Source organism: Pristis pectinata, chromosome 3 (genome assembly GCF_009764475.1).
Source record: "Pristis pectinata isolate sPriPec2 chromosome 3, sPriPec2.1.pri, whole genome shotgun sequence".
Classification (NCBI taxonomy): domain Eukaryota; kingdom Metazoa; phylum Chordata; class Chondrichthyes; order Rhinopristiformes; family Pristidae; genus Pristis; species Pristis pectinata.
The window spans coordinates 17,316,353-17,337,745 of NC_067407.1; the positions used below are offsets into that span (position 1 = coordinate 17,316,353).

The window sequence follows — 21,393 nt, forward strand, 5'->3', positions numbered from 1 at the left end:
CAAGCCATATTTGCACCTCAAAGGCTAACTCACCTCGATCACACTATCTGCATCTGTTCCTGCCTTAGACCACATTAGGCTGAAAAACCAATGCCTTCCACCTTATATTCACCTTTTTGATTTTTGCTTCACCCACCTGCTTTTAGCACCACTATTGGCAATTATATATCTACAGCCATTGGTCCCATATTCTTCCTGAACACATCCACCAATTCCCCTCTTTTAAGGCCCTCCTGAACATCTACCTTGTGGCTACCTCTTTAAGTCTCAATTTTTGGCTTGTACTTTGATTTTTTTCCATCCCAATGTGCTTCTGTGAAGCATCTTGGAGTGCTTTTTTTTTACCTGCAGGCTTTTGTTATTGCTGTTCATTACCTGGACTCTTGGAATGGGTTTCTTGACTGTGTATGGTCCTTCATCACCCTCCTGCACCACTTCATTCAACTCTTTCTGCTTGAGTTTTTGCTCAGCTATAATTTTCTTACGCTGTTCCAGGTAAGGACCAAAATTGGGCAGCTGCTGAAACAAAGCCATTGAAAGAAAAAAAAGAGATGGAATTAGAGTATTTTCTATAAATTCTCCATGTACTTTGGTCTTGACAAGTGCCACAGGCATATAATGCTTTGTATTAAATGTTGATAGACTAATAGAAATTCAAAAAGCCACATTTTCATTTCCTATTCTATTTTATGAAATTTTCAACAGAGTATTTTGTCCACTTTAGTGTTTTTATTGTAGGACAGAAAAGGATATTTAAACTAAGATATAAACCAAAACAACTGTTTTGTTTTTGTTTTTCTGAATCCCTCCACCATGAGTGAAATTGATGATTTTTTTTTGAAAAAATGTAGTGGATTTCTGCAGGGAAAATGAAAAGTAACTTAGTTATAATTAGGTATCAAATGCTGGAGCAGGTACACAGTTGGAATATCCATTTAATACTGTCTTGGAAAAAAATGGTTTCATTAATTATTTAGTGTTCTGAGCTCAGTCTTAACCAGGAATGAAAATTCCACCAGCATATCCACTTTTATACAATTCTTTTAGGTTGTGTTCTTTAACACTGCCATTGATAGGACCAGCATGTAGATTAGAGTGCTTTAATCAAATTGGCAGTAAAATAGATGGAATCTGAACTGTTTATTTATTCCACTTTTGCTTCAAAAGAAGAAAATCTCAAAATTTGAATTAGATAGATTGGTACAGCTTAGGTTCACCAGTTCCTGTGATACAGTGAGACGCCATGTTCAAACCCATTCCAGGTTGGAGATAGAGTTGTGACAACTGAGTTACTGTCCATGGTGCATTTATGATTCATGAACTCAGCCTTCCTGAACATCAAGAAAGAAAAGTCAGACCAATAAATAATTTTAAGTAGATGCATTGCTGACAAAATGTGACGGGGAATATTTTGCAGAAAGTAGAAGTGACATAGACAAGAAATTTCTATGTTGAAGTGCGTCAGAGGATCCTGTAGTTTATTACAGTGGTGACCATGTTATGTAGAGCTCAACATGAGATATATTGATACACAGTGACAAAATCTTCCAAATTTAGTTCTTTTAAGTGGTGATTGTGGTGTTCTGATACTTTACTTGGGCTCACCCAGTCAAATTTTATAAAACTGTCCATTATTCTTTGAATGCATTTCTGATGAGGGAAACTTGTGGGGAAAGCTCCCCATAAACATTTCTTGAGATCTTTAAAATAATTATGGGATCTTTTATTTTTATTCATTTTCTGGATCTAAGTATCATCAGCCAGGCCAGTTAATATCTAACTGCTCTTGAGAAGATAATGGTGAGCCATTGTTTTATTGCTGCAGTCCTTCTGGTGAAAGTACTCCGACAAAGTTGTTGAGTAGGAGTTCTAGGATTTAGGCCCAGCAAAGATGAAGAACTGGTGATACATTTCCAAGTCAGAATGACATGCAGTTTGGAGGATGATGCTAATGTACAGTGGGTAGCAAGCTAGTGGGCTTCTTTGTCCTGGATGGTATCAAGATTCTTGAGAATTGTTGGAACTGAACTCATTCAGGCATGTGGAGAGTGTCCCATCACATTCCTGACTTGTGCCTTGTGGATTGTTCGAGAAAATTTATTTCCTTTGCATGCCAAATCAACAACACGGAGACAAAGGGGGGAAATTCATCTTTGATCACAAGGAGCCAAATTATCAGCTGCCAGTTGGACTTGCCTCTACAGTAATAGTTCCATTAACTACGATGCAAATATCTCCAGAACTTGTGATTGGTTCTTTGACATCATTTTATTTTTCTGTCCATCCTTCTCGCTTTGTCAGCTATTTTATAATAAAACAAACACTATGACCATAAACCAATCTGGTTGACTGGGTAGTTTTCAAAACTCAACACAATACAACTAGGATGAAGAAAGACTTTCTACATTTAACTATCAAATTCTCAGCTTGATCAATATTCTGCAATGCATATTTTTTCATGTTTTTAAACATAAAATGAAGGTCTCAAAGGTGGATCAGTGTTATGCGACATGTTAGAAATAGATCCAGGTTCTTTTTTATATAAATATACACACACACACACAGGTGATCACGAATGTGGGGGAAATCGCAACAAGGGCGAGATGTGCGTGCGCACACACATGCATGCGCGCATGCGCGCGCGGGCGCACACACTCACACACACACACACACACACACACACACACACACACATGAATGCCCACACACCCGGAAATCTGAAATGAAAGCAGAAAATTTTGGAAATCACAGCAGCTCCTGAAGCACCTGTGCAGAGACAAACTGTTTCTCTCCACATAAACGCTGGTTAGCCTGATGAGCATTTCCAGCATATTCAGTTTTTAATCATAATTAATATCCTGGAAACCTGACCAAGCCAAGGTCAGAGACACAAGAGACTGCAGATGCTGGAATCTGGAGCAACACACAAAGCTCTGGAGGAACTCAGATGGTCAGGCAGCATCTGCGGAAGGAAATGGACAGTCGACATTTTGGGTCAAGATCGGTCAACCCAAAATGTCAACTGTCCATTTCCCCAAACAGATGCTACCTGACCTGCTGAGTTCGTCCTGTGCTTTGTATGTTGCTCAAGCCAAGGTCAGAACAGTTTGTGCCTTGCATGGCTGCCAACTCCACCCAGAATGTCACCCAGAATTAAAATCAACAATTTGTTTGAGTTCCAAGACCAGAAACATCCCTTTTTGTAGAGCAATAATTATTTTACATTAGAACACTTGCATGCCTAATAGAGACACACTAAACAGCCCAAGCATAATTGGAATTCAAGAAATTTGTTTGTTTTAAAGCCATGCAAAGTGCTTTAGCAGAACTTTTATTACTGCCAACAGTTTTTTTTCCAATGGAGCAATTTTTGTTGCTGCCCACTGAGACAAAAAGGTTTTGGAATTAGAAAATTATGTACATTATATAACTCTTTCTTTCTCTTGTTCACTTAGAGCAATCAAAGCAGTTTTTGTGACAGATGCACACATTCAGACAACATAAGTTATTTTAGCCATGGCTTTCCCTTGGGGCCCATCACTGGTGTATGTGGTCCCAATAGAGGTGCTAAATCCACCCCGTCTGCAGATAATGGGCACTTTCAGTTAAAACCTCTCTCCATCTTCTGAAAGGTATTAGGCTTTAGTTAGAGGTTGACAACATAATGAATCATCTGATGCACCAGAGCAGCCCTGAATGAGGGAAGCTTTTACAACCATCACAGAACAAAAAAAAATCTCACTATTATAATTGATTTGCAATCAACTCTTAGCTAATTGAAATGCTCATAAGTTAAAATATTATATTGATGCTACATTAAAGAACCATAATGTGACTGCCAAGGACACTACAAGTCAAAGGCTTTGATATTAACCACACATTTCAATTTTTCAAAATTACTTGCACACTTAGTTTCAAGATGCAAAAAGCTTTTTCAGAATGGATACAACTAGTTGTCAGTAAAATTAGTGGGTCACTTTAAAAACTCCCATTGTGACACAAAGTACAGAAATAAGAACAAAAATTCAAAGCATTTCCACTTATTGATTGCTCGCTATTAGAGTCAGTGTCTGAATATTAATTACCATCGTGCTATAATATTGTTAATATAATAACAACAGGATATCTGTTGGACTTTAAGACATCTTTATTAGTCACATGTACATCGAAACACACAGTGAAATGCATCTTTTTCGTAGAGTGTTCTGGGGGCAGCCCACAAGTGGCACCACACTTCCGGCACCAACATAGTATGCCCACAACTTCCTAACCCGTACGTCTTTGGAATGTGGGAGGAAACCGGAGCATCCAGAAGAAACCCACGCAGACACACGGGGAGAACGTACAAACTCCTTAAATTGGACCAGGAATTGAACCCGGAATTGAACCCGGGTCGCTGGCACTGTAATAGCGTTACACTAACTGCTACACTATTGTGCCAACCCCTTTAGATTAATGTCATTTCTATCACTCATTTAACATTAGTTTGATTGATTTAAACAGAGTAGTGGAACCAAAAATACTAGTTACTCAAAATAGTTAGACTATATGATGGAGGGGTTTACGTACCAGTGGGACCATACTTGGTGAGCTAAATGACATTTCCTTGCACCTGACATTAATATTCTTATTTACATTTGTATTTATAGGTGATGTAGCTTCAGGGGATTAATTAATGTAATAATTAATTTTAAAGAGTAGCTGCAATGAACCTTTGCTGTAGAATGCAAAAAGCACTTGCAATACAGCAGTATCAATTTCCAAAACATGGTTGCAGTAGCCAATGGAGCAATTTAACCACACTGTTGAGACCTGAAAGCATCAGCACCAGTTTTTCCCTCTCACTTTGCAGTCTTCCTCCATTTCTTGGAACTGTACTGCACTGGTCCCACTCATTGGTACACATTGCAATGTAAAACAATATCAAGTCGGGTATGGGCAGTGAAGCAGTTCTTAGTCCTTTCTGCATCACATCATTTATTTTTGTTTGAAATAAATACTCTGGCTCTTTTTAAACAGAGGAGAACTGCACTGTTAAAAGTAGTTTTGTTTAGTTTGAGATCTTAAACCCTGCAGTGGATGTAAAAGATCCTATGGCATTATTTGAAGAATAGCAATGTCCTCTGAGTGCCCAGATGTTGCACACCATTGGGCTGTGGGGTCCACCAGATGTTTCATTTTAGTCTGTACTAGGTCCTGTCACAGGGCAAGTACTTGCTAATTCAAATCTTTCACATACCAAACAGTGCAATGCAACAACTCTTTTCACTGGCTCTCATTTGGAATGACCTGCATCGCTTGCAGAAACTAATGAAGGTGGTGTCCTAGCATGACTGGCTCCCACCTACCCACTCAGTGTAAAGCTGCCTTGGTGAAGCAGCATAATCAAAGACCCCACCCACCTGGGTCATTGTCTCTTCTCCCCTCTCCCATCAGGCAGAAGATACAGAAGCCTGAGGGTACATACCACCAGGGTCAAGGACAGCTTCTATCCCACTGTGATAAGACTATTATATGATGAGATGGACACTTGACCTCACAATCTACCTTGTTCTGATCTTGCACCTTATTGTCTACCTGCAATGCACTTCCCTGTAGCTGTGACACTTTACTCTGTATTCTGTTTTGTTTTTACCCTGTACTACCTCAATGCACTGTGTAATGAATTGATCTATATGAATGGTATGCAAGACAAGTTTTTCACTGTACCTCTGTACAAGTGACAATAATAAACCAATACTCGCACCTTACATATACTCTGAATTATTTCCTTAGTGACCTTTGTTAACCAATGCCACACCACTATCTTGTTTAAGATCTTAGAGTTAGACACTGTAAAAATCATTGACAAAATAGAATCAAAACTTTATGATGGAGTACTGGAGTCAAAAATGTACCATGCTGCCTGTCTTTGGACCACATTGTTTTTTACAGCATGGATCTGGGCACACTGTTCATTGGGAGCAGGTTTCCACTATGCTGATTCCACTAGGGTGATTCAGTGTAGCGTAGTGCAGCTCAAGGCCACTCCAGTGAGGAATGGCTATGGCAGGCAGAGGCTGGTGCCTGCATACAATAGCAAAAACATAATTCTCAGGTTGCTTAAGAACTGTTACAATAAATCACGCTTCACAAGAGTACAGCACAAAAGTGACTGGGATTGTCAACCTACTGCTCCTAGTTGTTTACTCTGGGTTTATCCCAATCCAACATCACAGAAACAGATAACCCAGTCATTACCTTATTGCTCAGTATGCTGATTGAGTGCTGAATGTCTGTCTGCACATAGCCCCTGGGCGAATCTCTCGACTACTCTTACTACCTCCTGCAGCACCCAAGCAAGGAGGACTCACTGGTACCCCAAGGGGTTATTGGGTCTCTGACAGAGGAACCTGAACCCTGCATCAACACTGCCAGTAGGGCTTTAAAACAAAAGTCTATGATATTAAAATCCCCTTGCCAAGAGATTAGTCTAGGGGTTGAGTGCAAACTGACATTCCCTCCATCAAGCAGAGGATACAAAAGCTTGAAAACACGTACCACCAGGCTCAAGGACAGCTCTTGAACAGACCTCTTACAGGATACAGATGAACTGTTGATCCCTCAATCTACTTCATCGTGGCCCTTGCACTTTATTTGTCCATCTGCACTGCACTTTCTCTGTAACACTATATACTGCATTCTTTTTTCAGTTTTGTCATACCTTGATGTATTTATGTATGAAATGACCTGACTGGATGGCATGCAAGGAACATGTGACAATAATAACCCAATATTCAAAGACATTCTGAAATAGTTTAAATGGATTTAAATCAAAAATTAATCAACTAATAACATTTAGAAAAAAATGTGATAAATTTGAAGAAAATAAAGAAAATAAGTAAAAAAACTCAACTTATCTTTTTAATGAAAGATAGCAACCCTATTCAAAAAAAGGCTAAGATATCTTTATTAGTCATATGTAAATCAAAACACACGGTGAAATGCATCTTTTTGCATTGAGTGTTCTGAGGGCAGCCCGCAAGTGTCACCACGCTTCCGGCACCAACACAGCATGCTCACAACTTTCTAACCCGTACATCTTTGGAATATGGGAGGAAACCAGAGCTCCCGGAGGAAACCCATGCAGACACGGGGAGAATGTATGAACTCCTTACAGACAGTGATGGGAATTGAACCCGGGTCTCTGGTGCCGTAACAGCGTTACACTCACTGCTACACCACCATGCCTGCCCTGAGGCTGCTTCTTGTACCAATCTTCAGAAAGTACTTCATGTCTCTAAAGCACATTAGAATACCCTAAATTCATGAAAAGCTTTTCTTAAAGGCTGCATATAGTGCCAACACTATAACGAGCCAGAGTGCACATGATTGGCTAATCCCAACTCCATCAAGATTGGTAACTACTGAGCTGTAATTGACAGAGATTGATTTTATACACATAGTTTGTATGTTGTGATCCTCCACTCACTGCAGGTTACTGAAGAAATTATTTTCCTTTTATCGGAGAAGTTGCTATTAATTTCTGTTCCCTCCACTTTTTAGTCTTTGTTTATGCAGTAAACTTATTCTGTTTACTGTACTGGAGCATACTCATACAGCTGCCCCATCTTCAATGCATTGATTGTTGCCATGTTTTTCAATAAATAATGCAAGATATTTTTTGACAAATGGTAAATAAATTAAATGGAAAAGCTGATGCAGAATATGTTTCAAAATTTTGAGACATTTAAAGACCTTGAGTTCTTTTATCCCTTTTCCTGTTAAAAGCAGATCTACAGTTGTTCGAGTGTTAAATATCTTGGAAAAGGAAGATGGGAAATTTATTAAAAGAGTATCTGAAATAAAGGCAGTCACAGTATGGGGTAATGAAGTCCTTCCCTTTATCCTCTCAAGAGGAAAAGCTCTACAGACAACAATGATTAATGGGGCAGTTAATTGGCACTAATTGTTATTAGGTTCAGTTGCTTGGCTACTCCTGGAAATGACTCCACTTTTAATCGTTACCATAGTAATGGGACTTCTGAACATAGCTTTACTGGTGACTCTGGTGGCCCTGTGGCTGACAAGCCTGCATTGTACGTTTATAATACACCCATACCAATAGTTAGCACTGGCATGCCATTTTATTTTATATTTGTTTGACCTTTATAGGTATCAACAATGGTATAACTAATCCAAGCGAAATCCTCAGTTCATTGGGGATGACCAAAGTTAATTTGTTTTCATTGCGTAGCAGGTGCAATCTATACCTGCTATGCCTCAATTAGGATACATCAATGAAATTCTATAAATTTTCTTTACTGCCATAGAGAGAAACACGGAAAAAAAACCCTTTGGCCCACCGAGTCTGCACTGTCCATCAGCCATCCATTTATATTAATCCCATTTTTTATTCTCTCTACGTTCCCATCAACTCCCCCACCTGGTTCTAGCCCTCACCCACACATTAACTGCAATTACTGTGGTCAATTAACCTACCAACCCCACATGTCTTTGGGATGTAGGAGGAACTCAGAGCACCTAAAGAAAACCCACACAGTCACAGGGAGAAGGTTCAAACTCCGCACAGAGAGCACCCAAGGTCAGGATTGAAGCTGGGTATCTGTTGCTGTGAGGCATCAGTTCTACTAACTGCACCACTGCGCATGACTATAAAATAATATGTATTGATCTATTTGAGCAACAGTTGTGTTTGTTGCTGGGCTGGATATAACTGAACGGAACTTCCAATTACAAATTGTTAATCCCAATAAACCATCCTGTTTCTATTTCCCAAACTTTCTGTCCAATGATAACTTGATTTAGAAATTTTCTTCACCATCAGAGGGTGGTGAATCTGTGGAATTTGTTGCCATAGAGGGCTGTGGAGACCACGTCACTGAATGTATTTAAGGCAGAGACTGATAGGTTTTTGATTGGTTAAGGGTTATGGGGAGAAGGCAGGAGAATGGGGTTGAAAAAAAAATCAGCCATGATTGAATTGCAGAGCAGACTCGATGGGCCGAATGGCCTAATTCTGCTCCTATATCTTATTGTTTTATGGTCACTGTGTCCAAATATCACAAAAGGCTCGCACTTGCCTAGCTCTGTAACATCCTCCACCCTTTCAAATTTCCAAGACCTCCTTGGGTCTGGGGAGTAATTGAGGCTTGCAACATGGGGACCATTGGCCAAAATGGTCATTGGCACTCCACTGCAATGCCCATCGAGTGCACCCTTTGAGGACCACTAGAACTTTTTAAAGGTAAAGCAAAATACTGCAGCTGCTGGAAATCTGAAATAAAAACTGAAAGTGCTGGAAATAGTCTGGAAACACGTCACACAGCGTATTGTGGAGAGAGCAACAGCGGTAATGTTTCAAGTGGATCACTTTGCATTAGAACAGGAAATAGAAATGATAGAAGTTTTAAATTGTTGAGAAAGAGAGAAATGGCAGAGAGAATAAAAGGCAAAGTCTGTGACAGGGTGGAAACCAGGACAGAGTGGCAGAAAGAAGGTGGTAAATGCTGAGGAGTAAACTGCAGCAATGTTCTGAATCTGAAGTTACCATAAGAATAGCTAACCCAATATGTTGGTGTGACCAAAGGATATGGAGTAAGTGGGGAAATTGGAGCTAAGCAACAGCTAATCAAACTGAACAAGCTCACCAACCTGAATGCTGTTCCTATATTACAAAGCTTGGCCTCCATTCAATACCACCACTGGTTGAGATTTGAACACAGTGATGAAATTTTTAAAGTCAAGTTATCATTGGACAGGAAGTTGTGGGAAATGGAGAATCAGGATGGTTTACGTTGGGATTAGCAATTTGTAATTGGAAGTTCCATTCAGTATATCCAGCCCAGTGACAAACACAAAGTTTCCCTTGCTCTTGTTCAGCCTCCCTCAAGTTGGATCTTTCTGTAAGTTTTTTTTTCATCTCAACCCACAGTCTTTCATTTCACTCTACTGTAACAAAATCCCCATGAAGGATCTATCAAAAAGGCTCAGTCCCTCTCGTCTTTCCAGTGAGCCAATCGCACCCCTTCCTCTGCATTCCTCCTCTAGACTGTACATTTCTATTCCCTTCCTTCCCAAGAATGTCCATCTCTTATTGTCCAAGTTGTATCATTGTGGAGATCAAACTGGCTCAGATTTTCAGGATGTTAGTACCACAGTGGACACATAAACTTTTCCCAAATAGTTCAACATATTTTGTTTATATCAGACTGAAGGCACCTCAAAAACGTTCATTCTAATATATAAGTAGAAGTATGAAAAAAGATGTTAAGTCTTCTTGATGTGATGTAACATGATTTTACACATCAAAGAATACCACCACTGGATGAGTAATTTTTCTCTGTTAAATTTTCAGTTTAATCATACTCAGATGATAAAACTTCCACTGCGCTTCCATAAATGGTCATATTTGTGACATGAGATCAGTCCACCATTGAATTCAATTTCATACTTGTTATGTTGATGGAAATCTTGTGAGATAAAAGCATGTAACCAAAATCTATTCCATTGCTGCAGTTGTTTGACAGGCTGCAGGCATAACACATCACCTTTACTGGGAAACAAGACTCAGGCAGTAAATGTGGCTGCTTCAGGTTTGCCCACATCTTATGAGTAACATTTATAAAGAGACATGGTATCAGAATCCAAAGATTCACTGTAATTGACATTGTGAGTTTATTGGTCCAAAAATAGCTGGAAGATTAACAGAAAAATAACAGACCAGCATTACTGGTTGCAAAAAACCCTAGCAATTTGTGGTGAGGATATGCCACGTCCTGAATTCCAAATTAATTTCAGTTGCTCCACAACCTCGTTCTCCATGAGCATCAAAAAATGATATTTCAACCTTCAACATCCCAAAGAATATCAAAGCAATTGCTGAAAGTATGCCGCTGTTATGAATGGATCTAGCTCCAGCTAGCCAAGTCTAGCATTTCATGTTGTAAGCATCACTTTAAATGACATGATCTATGAATTTGACATGCCATTGAAACTGTGAGACTCCAGGTAGGGGCCATCTTTTAAGTAGTAAATTGTTCCCAGATATGCTAGTTCTTAAATTTTATTTATTTTTCTTATTAATTGTTTCTGCCATTTTTCCCTAAATTCTCTCTTAATCCAGTATCCCTTTCTATCTCTTTAATTATCTTTCTGTATCAAGCTTAAGTCTAATTCACCCACTTTTCTTTCTTGGTAGTTTCTTCTTCTTCCTTCTTTACCCTTAAATTTCACAGGTTAGTGAGACCAACTGTTGGATCCAATGTTCCCAAGATCCAAGGTTTAACATTGACTACACCGGACACCATAATATTGCACTTCCAGGTAATTGTAGCACAAAAATACAAGACCATAACTCTCAAAAAAGTTCATTCTCATCTGGAACAGTTAGGATAGTTACAAGTCAGAGTGGAGAGCAGTCTAGATGGTAAAGTCTGCACTGCAAAAGGCCCTTCCACAACTCAGTGCAAACACATGACAACAAACACCACACATCAAAATTATGAGGAGACTTTGTCAGCTTGCTAAACCATTCCTTTGGCTTAGTCATAAAATAAGAGGAGGAAATGTTGGAAACAGGTCAGGCAGCATCAGGGGATAAATAAACAGAGTTTTCAAAGACATTTTATCAAAACTGAAATGCCAACTCTGTTTCTCTTTCTTTAGAGGCCGCCTGACCTCCCGAGTCATCAGATTCAGATTTCCAACATCTGCATTTTTCTAGATCTTCACACCTGGTTTAAGAAGTTCTGTCAGAACTGTAAACACTCTGAATGTCTCAGAAATTCAAAAACTATTAATACCTTCTAAAATTTTTCAAAACACTGAAAATACTCTGAAATATTTATTAAAAACTAAATTTAAAAAGAATCTAAATTAACTCATTCTTAAAGTCTTTCATTATCTAACCCTCAGTTAAATGAATGGAGAAGCAGTTTCTGCTCGTGGTTCCACTTGATGTGGGATATTCTTGTGGGTTCCCCATTGTGCACTTTGGGAATTCTATAACATTAAGCTTCCATGCTGGATTCCGTTGGAATCCAGATGCAGTTGAAAAAATTTCTGCCAATTGCTGTCTGCAGTTTTGGGACCCGTGTGTCTGAAGTCCTGCGAGGAAATGCTGACATCTCCCAACAAAAAGCATACCAATATAACCAGATATAACAATGGTAAAAAAAGTCTATCTATGTGGCCTTATGTCATTTACTCAGCTTTTATTCCATGCACTCAGCTCCATATACAAGTATAAAATAGCGCAGATGCCAGAAATCTGAAATAAAAAAGAATGTGCTGAAAACTGTCATTGAATTGAAATATTAAATTTGTTTTTCCCTCCACAGATGCTACCTGACCAGCTGTTTCCAACAATTTCTGTTTAATTCCATCTCTATATGCTTCCCTATGATCACAATCAATATCAAGATGGCTGGTGCATTATCTGACAGTCGTGAGACACAGGCTTGCTTTTTCTATTGCTAATTACAGCTGCATCCCAAAATGTACAGGCAGCGCAATCTAAAAGAGTGAGAAAGTCATCTTCTGGCTCCATCTCATGCATTGTTCAACCGCTGGTTCAGAGCAGTGCTGTCAGAGTTTGTACCAAGGGATTCACTGACTTTTATGGCTGCAGCTGATGGATGACAAAGAAAGGAAAAAAAAAGATGGAAAGATACCCAACTTCTGATGGAATGCGATATAGGAATGTGGAAAGACAAAACTTGCTCCATCAAATAGTGCTGTCTGTACATTGTGGGATGTAGCTGTAAATGGCAATGTGAAATGGGTCAAAATTAAAGCTTCGTGCACACCCTGGATGCTGTTGAGATATTGTGTCATCACCTGAACAATTTGTTCAGATGGTAAAACTTTTCAAGCATCTTGATGAATACCTTTCCAATTGATGGAGAACCTTGGCCCAGCACTTTAAGCAAAATCAGCCATGGGGCTAAAGTCCTATGTTTCCTTATACTGTGCATCCTTTTTAACAGGTTGCAGTGGTAAATAAACCAACTGTGACTTACAGTACTTATAAGATCAGTAAGCTGGCTGTTATAAAAATGATGGGAGCTGGATGCACCTTAACGCAGCTCAGTGACAGGAATATATTACGTTCTGTTCAGGTTTTAATCTAATTTAGTAGTGATTTTATTTGGCAGTCAACAAGCGCCGAACATCGTCAATATTCAGAACCTATCCTTAACATCTAATGCACGGGATAGAGGTAGGAGTGTGTTAAAAACTTGTTTTCCTTTGGTTCAAACTTTTTGACTGGGAGCAAGCAAGGCTGAAATAATGTTTGAAACTAAGAAGCTCAATTGCCCAGCCAATTTCCTGTCATACAAATAGCAAAAGCATCAGTCTTTGAAAGCTACAGAAAGAAATATGGCCTTATTTTTATTTTAGACTGTATCCTTGGTTCCAAACATTTACTACTTTTGTTTTACAGCATTCAGTATTCAAAATTCATAGCCTCACAATTATATTGAAGTAAATGGATAGAAAGAATAACCTGGAAATTATTGTTGCTGTCACAATGAACATCTGTAGTTCCAGTTGGTTAAACAGCCTGTCCTTTAAGTAACTCCTTAAAACATAATTTGATGCTGGAGCTTTTGAACACTTACCTAATATGTATTATTGCAGCTCAGAATCAGATTGTGTCTGATCCTACTCCTGTAAAGTGTTTTGAGATGGTTAGAGGTACTATATGTTTGCAAAATGTTGTTGTAATACTGCAAGAATATTAAATTAGAGACTTGATGGCTTGTTGATGCATACTGCCAATTTACTGTTGGATGAAAATAGCTTTTATAGTGCTGGTGACATGCAATTGGGTTCCTATATTAATTATTGCTGATTTAATAGACTTTTAACAAATTTCTCCCCCATCAATTTGGGTTTGTAGCAAAGGTTTTGCTTTGCTTCAATGAAAAGAGTGAGCTAAGTTACAGCCTGTAGAATGTTGCATAGTCTGGGTACTGGATTATGTGCTCCACAAGCACTGCAAATGTCTGAGAATTGCCAGCAATGGCAATAAAGTGCACATAGTTGGAAATGCTGGCTTACACTCCCAGCCTGTGCAGTAGTGATTGAAGAGCAGTGGTCCTAGCATGTTATGAGAGAGCTGGATCACCTCCCCAAACAAGACCTCCAGATGCAATTCATGTGGTACATTCTTGAGATGGATTCTTGAGTGCGGAGAATAATGGGGTCGAGTCAGACTGCTACATGACAGAAGGAGACTATTAGGCCCACTGCGTCCATGCCATTCTAAAAGCACTGAATCAGCCTGATCCCATATTCTGGCTCTTAGATCTTGGCCTGGTAGGTTATGCATTTTAATGCTTATCCAGGCATTTTTCACATGTGGTGAGACAGACTGCCTGAGCCACCTTTTCAGGCAATGAGTTCCAGACCTCAGCACCTCCTGTTCCAAGAAAACAATCCCAGTCTAATCAATAAAAAACAAACTGGTGGAGGAACTCAGCAGGTCAAGCAGCACCTGTGGAGGCTAAGGGACTGTTGGCATTTTGGGCCTGGATGCAGGGTCTTGACCTGAAATGTTGACCATTCATTTGCCTCTACAGATGTTGCTTGACCTGCTGAGTTTCTTCAGCAGTTTGTTTTCCAGATTTCATTGCAGTCTCATGTCCCCAGCCTCATCAATCTTTCCTCAAAACTGGCATTTTCAATCCCTGATTTAAACTACACCCTCACATCCTTTCTGCAGTAACTCTAACTGTGGAGAATCAATGTTTTAGTCAGTTTTGGCATCAGCTTTCCGCTCTTACATTTTGTGCCTCAGCGAATAAGGAAAAAAGTAATCAAATGCGCATTGTTAATCACCCTACCTACCTGCCCTGCCACCTTTGGATATTTATTGACATGGACTCCATGTTCTTCTGTTGCTCTACACTTCTCAGCATCATTGAGTATTCCTACCCAAATGTATTTCACTTATCCTGACTGAATTCCATCTGCCACTTGTCTGATACCTTCTTGCAGTCTGCAGCTTCCTTGCTCATTATCAGTCATATGGCCAGTTTTGGTTTCACCTGTTAATCTTGCCTCCTACATTTCAGTTTAAATCATAGATAGATTCAAGGGAAAGAAAGGGTTATCATAATGAGCCCTGAGGAACCCCACTGGAAACAGCAAACAAAATACCTGTTGACCTTTACCCTATGAAAGGTCAGGGAATTCAGGGCAATGGGGATCTGGCACTGAAGAAGTTGAGGCCTTGGGCAGGTAAGCCATGATCATATTGAATGATGAGGCAGGCTTGAGGGGCCAGGTAGTGTCCTCCTGCTCCTATTTTCTTATGTTCCTTGTTTCTTATTACTTTGTCAATTTTCATCTAACTTCCAACCCTCACTTGGATTCCATGGGGTCTAACTAACTTGCCAAATAGTATGTTGTCTAAAGCCTTGCTAAAGTTCTTGCACATAATATGTCCTACTTTCATTGATACTTCTTGCTGCCTCCTCAGTGTCATAAGTCATATGTGACCTTCCTTTAGCAAATCCTAGCCCTTTGTGGGAAGCAAGGGAAGAAAGTGCTGGGGCCCTGGCAGAGATTTTTGTGTCTTCCTTAGCAACAGGTGAGGTGCAGGAAGACTGGAAGGTGTCTGATGTTGTGTCTTTATTTAAGAGGGGCTGCAAGGACAAGTTAGGGAACTACAGGCCAGTGAGCCTAACATCAGTGGTGGGAGAGTTACTGGAGGCGATTCTGAGAGACAGGATCTATCTGCATTTGGAAAGGCAAGGACTGATTAGGGATAGTCAGCATGGTTTTGTGCATGGGAAACTGACTCTTACGAACTTGATTAAGTTTTCTGAAGAAGTGACCAAGAAGATTGACCAGGGTAGAGTGGTAGACATTGTCTACATAGACTTTAGAAAGGCTTTTAACAAGGTCCTGCATGGTAGACAGCTCTGGAAGCTGAGATCACATGGGATTGGATTCAAAATTGGCTTGGTGGTAGTAGTCAGAGGGTGGTAGTAGAGAGCTGTTTTCCAGATTGGATACCTGTGACCAGTGATGTGCTGCAGGGATTGATGTTGGGTCCTCTTTTAATTGTCATATATACTAATGATTTTGATGAGAATGTAGGAGGCATGATTAGTAAGTCTGCAGATGACACCAAAATTGGCGGTGTGGTAGACAGTAAAGAAGGTTGTCTAAGGTTACAAGAGGATCTAGATCAACTGTGAAAGTGGGCAAAGGAATGGCAGATTGAATTTAACTCAGAAAAATGCGAAGTGATGCATTTTTGAAAGTTAAACCAGGGCGGGACTTACACAGTAAATAAAAAGGCACTGGGGAGTGTTGTAGAACAGAGAGACTAAGGGGTACAAGTCCATTGTTCCCTGAAAGTGGCGACACATGTTGACAAGGTGGTGAAGAAGGCAGATAGCACACTTGTCTTCATCCAGTGGGGCATTGTGTACAAGAGTTAGGACATCATGTTACAACTATACAAGACATTGGTGAGACCGCACCTGGAATACTGTGCACAGTTCCGGTCGCCATAGTATAGGAAGGATGTGATTAAGCTAGGGAGGGTGAAGAAAGCAAGGAGGATGCTGTGAATGGGAGGCTTGAGTTATAAGGAGAGACTGGATAGGCTGGGACTGTTTTCTCTGGAGTGAAGGAGGCTGAGAGGTGACCTTCTAGAGGTTTATAAAATTATGATGGGTATAGATAATGTGGCTGATGTGGATGGACACAATCTTTCTCCCAGGGTAGGGGAGTCTAAAACTGGAGGGCATAGGTTTAAGATGAGAGGGGGGGAAATTAAAGGGGACCTGAGGACCAAATTTTTCACACAGAAGTTGTTGCGTTTATGGAAAAAGCTGCCAGAGGAAGTGATAGTGGTGGGTACAATTGCAATATTTAAAAGCCAATTAGTTAATGGATAGGAAAGTTTTAGAGGGATATAAGCTCAGTGCAGGCAAATGGGTCTATCTCAGGAAGGCATCTTGGTCAGCATGGATACTGTTTAGCCCCTGAGGTTAGCCTTAAAAACCAGAATATTCATTTTTCAGATATGTTTGAACTTGTTCATCTGCTGCAGCACAGAAAACAGTTTTTGTAGTAGGTTCACGACATTAGAATTGCAACCTATGTGAGCATGTAAATACTGAAGTCTGAATGGGGAGGTCTTTACTGCAGAGAGGATGCATCACAACACTGAAGATGCAAATTATCTGAACCATTGCTGCACAACCTTTCAGAAAGTTCAATAGTTATTCTTTGCTGTACTCCACCACTTATTTTTTTATCATTTATATTAGTCCCAAGACCCACAATTACAAACTCCAGCTCTGTATTTGCATAATGGACCTTTTAAAAACATTTCTAGAATTTAAATTAAATATTCCAAGTGCTTTGCTAGTATTAAGTAGATAGTGAATAATTTTACAATTAATTCCTTGTTACATGCCCAACATTTCTGGACTATAGGATGTCACCTGTTACAATGGCATGTCACCAGTGCTGGGAGAGGAGGCTTTGAACTAAGATGGCAGAAGCACTCACAGACATAGAACATAGAACGGTACAGCGCAGGAACAGGCCTTTCAGCCCATGATGTCTGTGCCGACCATGATGCCAAATTAAGCCAATCCCATCTGCCTGCACATGGTCTATATTCCTCTATTCCCTGCCTGTTTGTGTGTCTGTCTAAATCGTCTTAAATGTTCCTATCATATCTGCTTCCACCACTTTCCCTGGTCGCACATTCTAGGTAGCTACCACTCTCTGTGTACAAAAAGACTTGCTTTGTAAATCTCCTTTAAACTTTCCCCCTCTCATTTTAAAGCTATGACATTTTCACCATGGGAAAAAGACTCTATCTAACCTATCAATGCCTCTCATAATTTTATAAACTTCTATCAGGCCTCTGCTCATCCTCTGATGCTCCAGAGAAAACAATCCAAGTTTGTCCAACTCTCCTTGTAGCTAATACACTCTAATCTAGGCAAAATCTTGGTGAACCTCTTCTGAACCTTCTGCAAGCCTCCACATCCTTCCTGCAACGTGGTGACCAGAAATGCACACAATACTCCAAATGTGGCCTAATCAAAGTTTTATACAGCTGCAACATGACTTCCCGACTTACATGCAACACCTGACTGTTGAAGGCAAGTATGCCACCCTGTCCACTTGTGTTGCCACTTTCAGGGAGCTATGGACTTGACCTCCAGTCAGAATAACACCCCTCCAACACTACCCTCTTTCTATTATGGCAATCTCAACTTTGAACCCAATCTACCAAGTCTTCATAGATCCCACATGATAATTGATTTATTATTGTCAGATATACCGAGATATAAAGCAGCCTACCATGAGGGACCTTTCTAGAAGCTTTACCAAACTCTATGTATACAACATCTACTGCCCTATTCTCATCAATCATCTTCATCACCTTTTCAAAAAACTCAGTCAAGTTTTTAAGACATGACCTCCCCACACAAAGCCACGCTGACTATCCCTAATAAGTCTATGCTTTTCCAGATGTGAGTAGATCCTATTGCTAAGAATCTTCTCCAATAATTTCCCTACATTTGTGTCAGGTGATGAGCTGTTTGATTGTTTACTCTGAGGCCTAGAAAGGAGGAGGAGTAGCAGCGATCATTGAAAACTATCTTCACCTGGTGATGAGAAGATTAAGGTATGTGCATCACACAGGATATTTTAGCAAAAGCTGTGTGTCATCATGGGTAAAATTATTTGCCCCATGCCACTTAGGTTTTGTTACAGACATCAAAACCATTGATTGACCAGGACTGTGCAGGGGATCTCAGGGGAGAGGGGAGGCTTTGAATATTTGGATTATTTCCCCTGAATACTATATATGAACTTTAAATATGAAATTTAGAAGTGAAGATCAAGAGGAGAGGATAGAGGTTAATTTAGTAAAAATAAAAATACGTATGGTTTAGATTAAGCAGGCTGGGCCTATGTTCTCTAGAGTTTAATTGAATGAATGAAGTTTTATTGAAAACTCTTTAGTGGCTTGACAGGATAGGTACAGAGTTGGAGTTACCAGGTATGGCTCTGGTGTCTAAAACCAGGGACACGGTCACAAAATAAGGGGTTGGTAGTTCAGGATGAGAGCAGAGGAAATTTCCTCATCCAGATGGTACTGAATCTTTGGAATTTTATATCCAAGGGGGCTGTGTAGGTTCAGTGGCTGAGAGCATCAATACAGACATTGGTAGGTTTTTAGATATAAGATAAGATATCTTTATTAGTCACATGTACATTGAAACACACAGTGAAATGCATCTTTTGTGTAGAGTGCTCTGGGGGCAGCCCGCAAGTGTCGCCACGTTTCCGGTGCCAACATAGCATGCCCACAACTTCCTAACCCGAACGTCTTTGGAATGTGGGAGGAAACCGGAGCACCCAGAAGAAATGCACACAGACATGAGGAGAACGTACAAACTCTTTGCAGACAGCAGCCGGAATTGAACCTGGGTCACTGATGCTGTAATAGCATTACTCTAACCGCTACACTACCGTGTCTGCCCCACCTATGGTGTTTAGGACACTGCAAATCAGACTTTTGTATGGAGGAATAAAATGTTTTCACATTGTACAAAGGTACATTTAAGTCAACACAGAGGTAAAGGTGTAATTAAACTATGCTGGCTGGCATCCTAGAGTGAATTGACTCCGGGTGTCCAATCTTAGATACCCCAGTGCAAGCAGATTCTGATTGGGGGAATGAAGCATCTTTCTACAGTGTCAGGATGTAGAGCAAAATTCTCCACAGTGTCTCTCAAAGTCTCATGTTCTTCACTAACTGAAACAAATGAAAGCTGACCAGAAATAAGACCACATGAATGGTCCTCAAAACAGCTATGTAATGGCTGAGAGGTATTTGTGTAGCACCTTTCACAAGCCTGGGAGTCTCCCAGCATCTTGCAATTACTGAAATTGCAATAATTAATAAAAAGCATTCCATACTCCAGTTACACGTTGTGTAAAGGAAATTTTCCCAGCTCCTTTCTTCACTCTCCTGCTGATAATTTGCTGACCAGAACAAGCAATTTATTTACATTAGTAGAACAAATGAACAAAGAAATCGAATATTAGGCCATTTGGCTCCTCAAGCCTGCTCCATCATTCAAAAGATTTACCTCAACGCCACTTTTCTGCACAAACCTCTTATCTTGATTCCTTTACCATTTAAAAACAGTTTGATTCCTTTACCATTTAAAAACAGTTATTGATGTAATATTCAAAATAAATACAGCAGCCAATTTTCACAGGAAGCTTCACAAAACGGTGATAATAAATAATTAGAATTAGAGATAATAGCCTGGTACCCAATGTGGTTGATGTTGGACAAGTGATAATTACTAGCCAGGATACCAGGGGGAACTCTGGATTTTAAATAGTGTCATGGGATCATTTACATCCAACTGAAGGGGAAGGTGGGACCTTGGAAGAATATCTCAGCAATTGGTGGCCTAGATTATGCACTCAAACCTTTGGAGTGGAGATCGAACCTACAACCCTCTACTTTAGTATCAAGAATGCCACCTTCAAGGCACTCCCACCATTTTCAGGGAATAATTCAAGAGAAGAGAGCTAAGTGCAAGGAAGAAATGTGGTTTCCAGATAGGAGGACACTATAGTTTATAGTAATACCCTGCTATACATAGTGATCACTGCACAGTAAGGTAAAGAAAACAATGAATTTCTAATTGACTTGGATTTTCCAATAAACTTTTATAGTGACAGAAGATTTGTGATATATGTCATGATTCTAATGCAGAGGTTCTACGGAATTTGTGATTGATTTTATGCAATAGCTTTTCAGACTGAAGTATTGTTCTGCCTTGTGCCTCATCCAAACAGTTAAAAGTCCATTCAAATAGTGTCTGAACCCCCTTTCAATTCAGTGATGATCGTGAGTGTGGTGAATTTATTGTGGCTGCTCAGAATGCCATTATCAACAAAGTGATAATCATTTCCTCATTCATTTAGAAATATTCAAAGTAAGTTTTTATGTTGCTATGAATATAATTCAGCAAACACATATCTATGTTGGAGGAAATTTAATTACAAGTAATCTGGCAGTGAAAGCTAATTGCCTCTTTATGTCCTCCTCATACCCAAGTGGAGCTGACAGTTGTCTGAACTTGGTGACATCCTCATCATATCCTCAGTATGTTTGTGCACCAGTTGCTGCTAGATTATACGGCATAGGGATAAACAAAGCGAAACAAATTGGTCTTCCCACTGGATGGTCATCAAGTCTTTAAACTCGGCTTTGCTTAAGGTCAGAATTGGAACTTCTATTCTCAAGAAACTGCCAGTTTCCTCCCAGAACCATTTCATTTAAAGTTCTTGATTTATTTTGTTAAATCAACCAAT

General features: G+C 39.8%; 1 protein-coding gene across 7 annotated transcripts in view; it reads right to left on the reverse strand.

The window, feature by feature from the left end:
- The window catches only part of LOC127568515 (dihydropyrimidine dehydrogenase [NADP(+)]-like), a 581,379-nt gene that overhangs the window by 29,403 nt on the left and 530,583 nt on the right, over positions 1-21,393 (reverse strand). For 5 of the 7 annotated variants that reach the window (XM_052012358.1, XM_052012364.1, XM_052012362.1 and 2 more), the window contains one exon: positions 376-519. In XM_052012358.1, coding sequence (XP_051868318.1) covers positions 376-519 — 144 coding nt within the window. Of the gene's footprint in view, positions 1-375; positions 520-5,978; positions 6,067-21,393 lie in introns of those variants that run through there. The other 2 variants (XM_052012359.1, XM_052012365.1) reach the window with 2 other exon arrangements.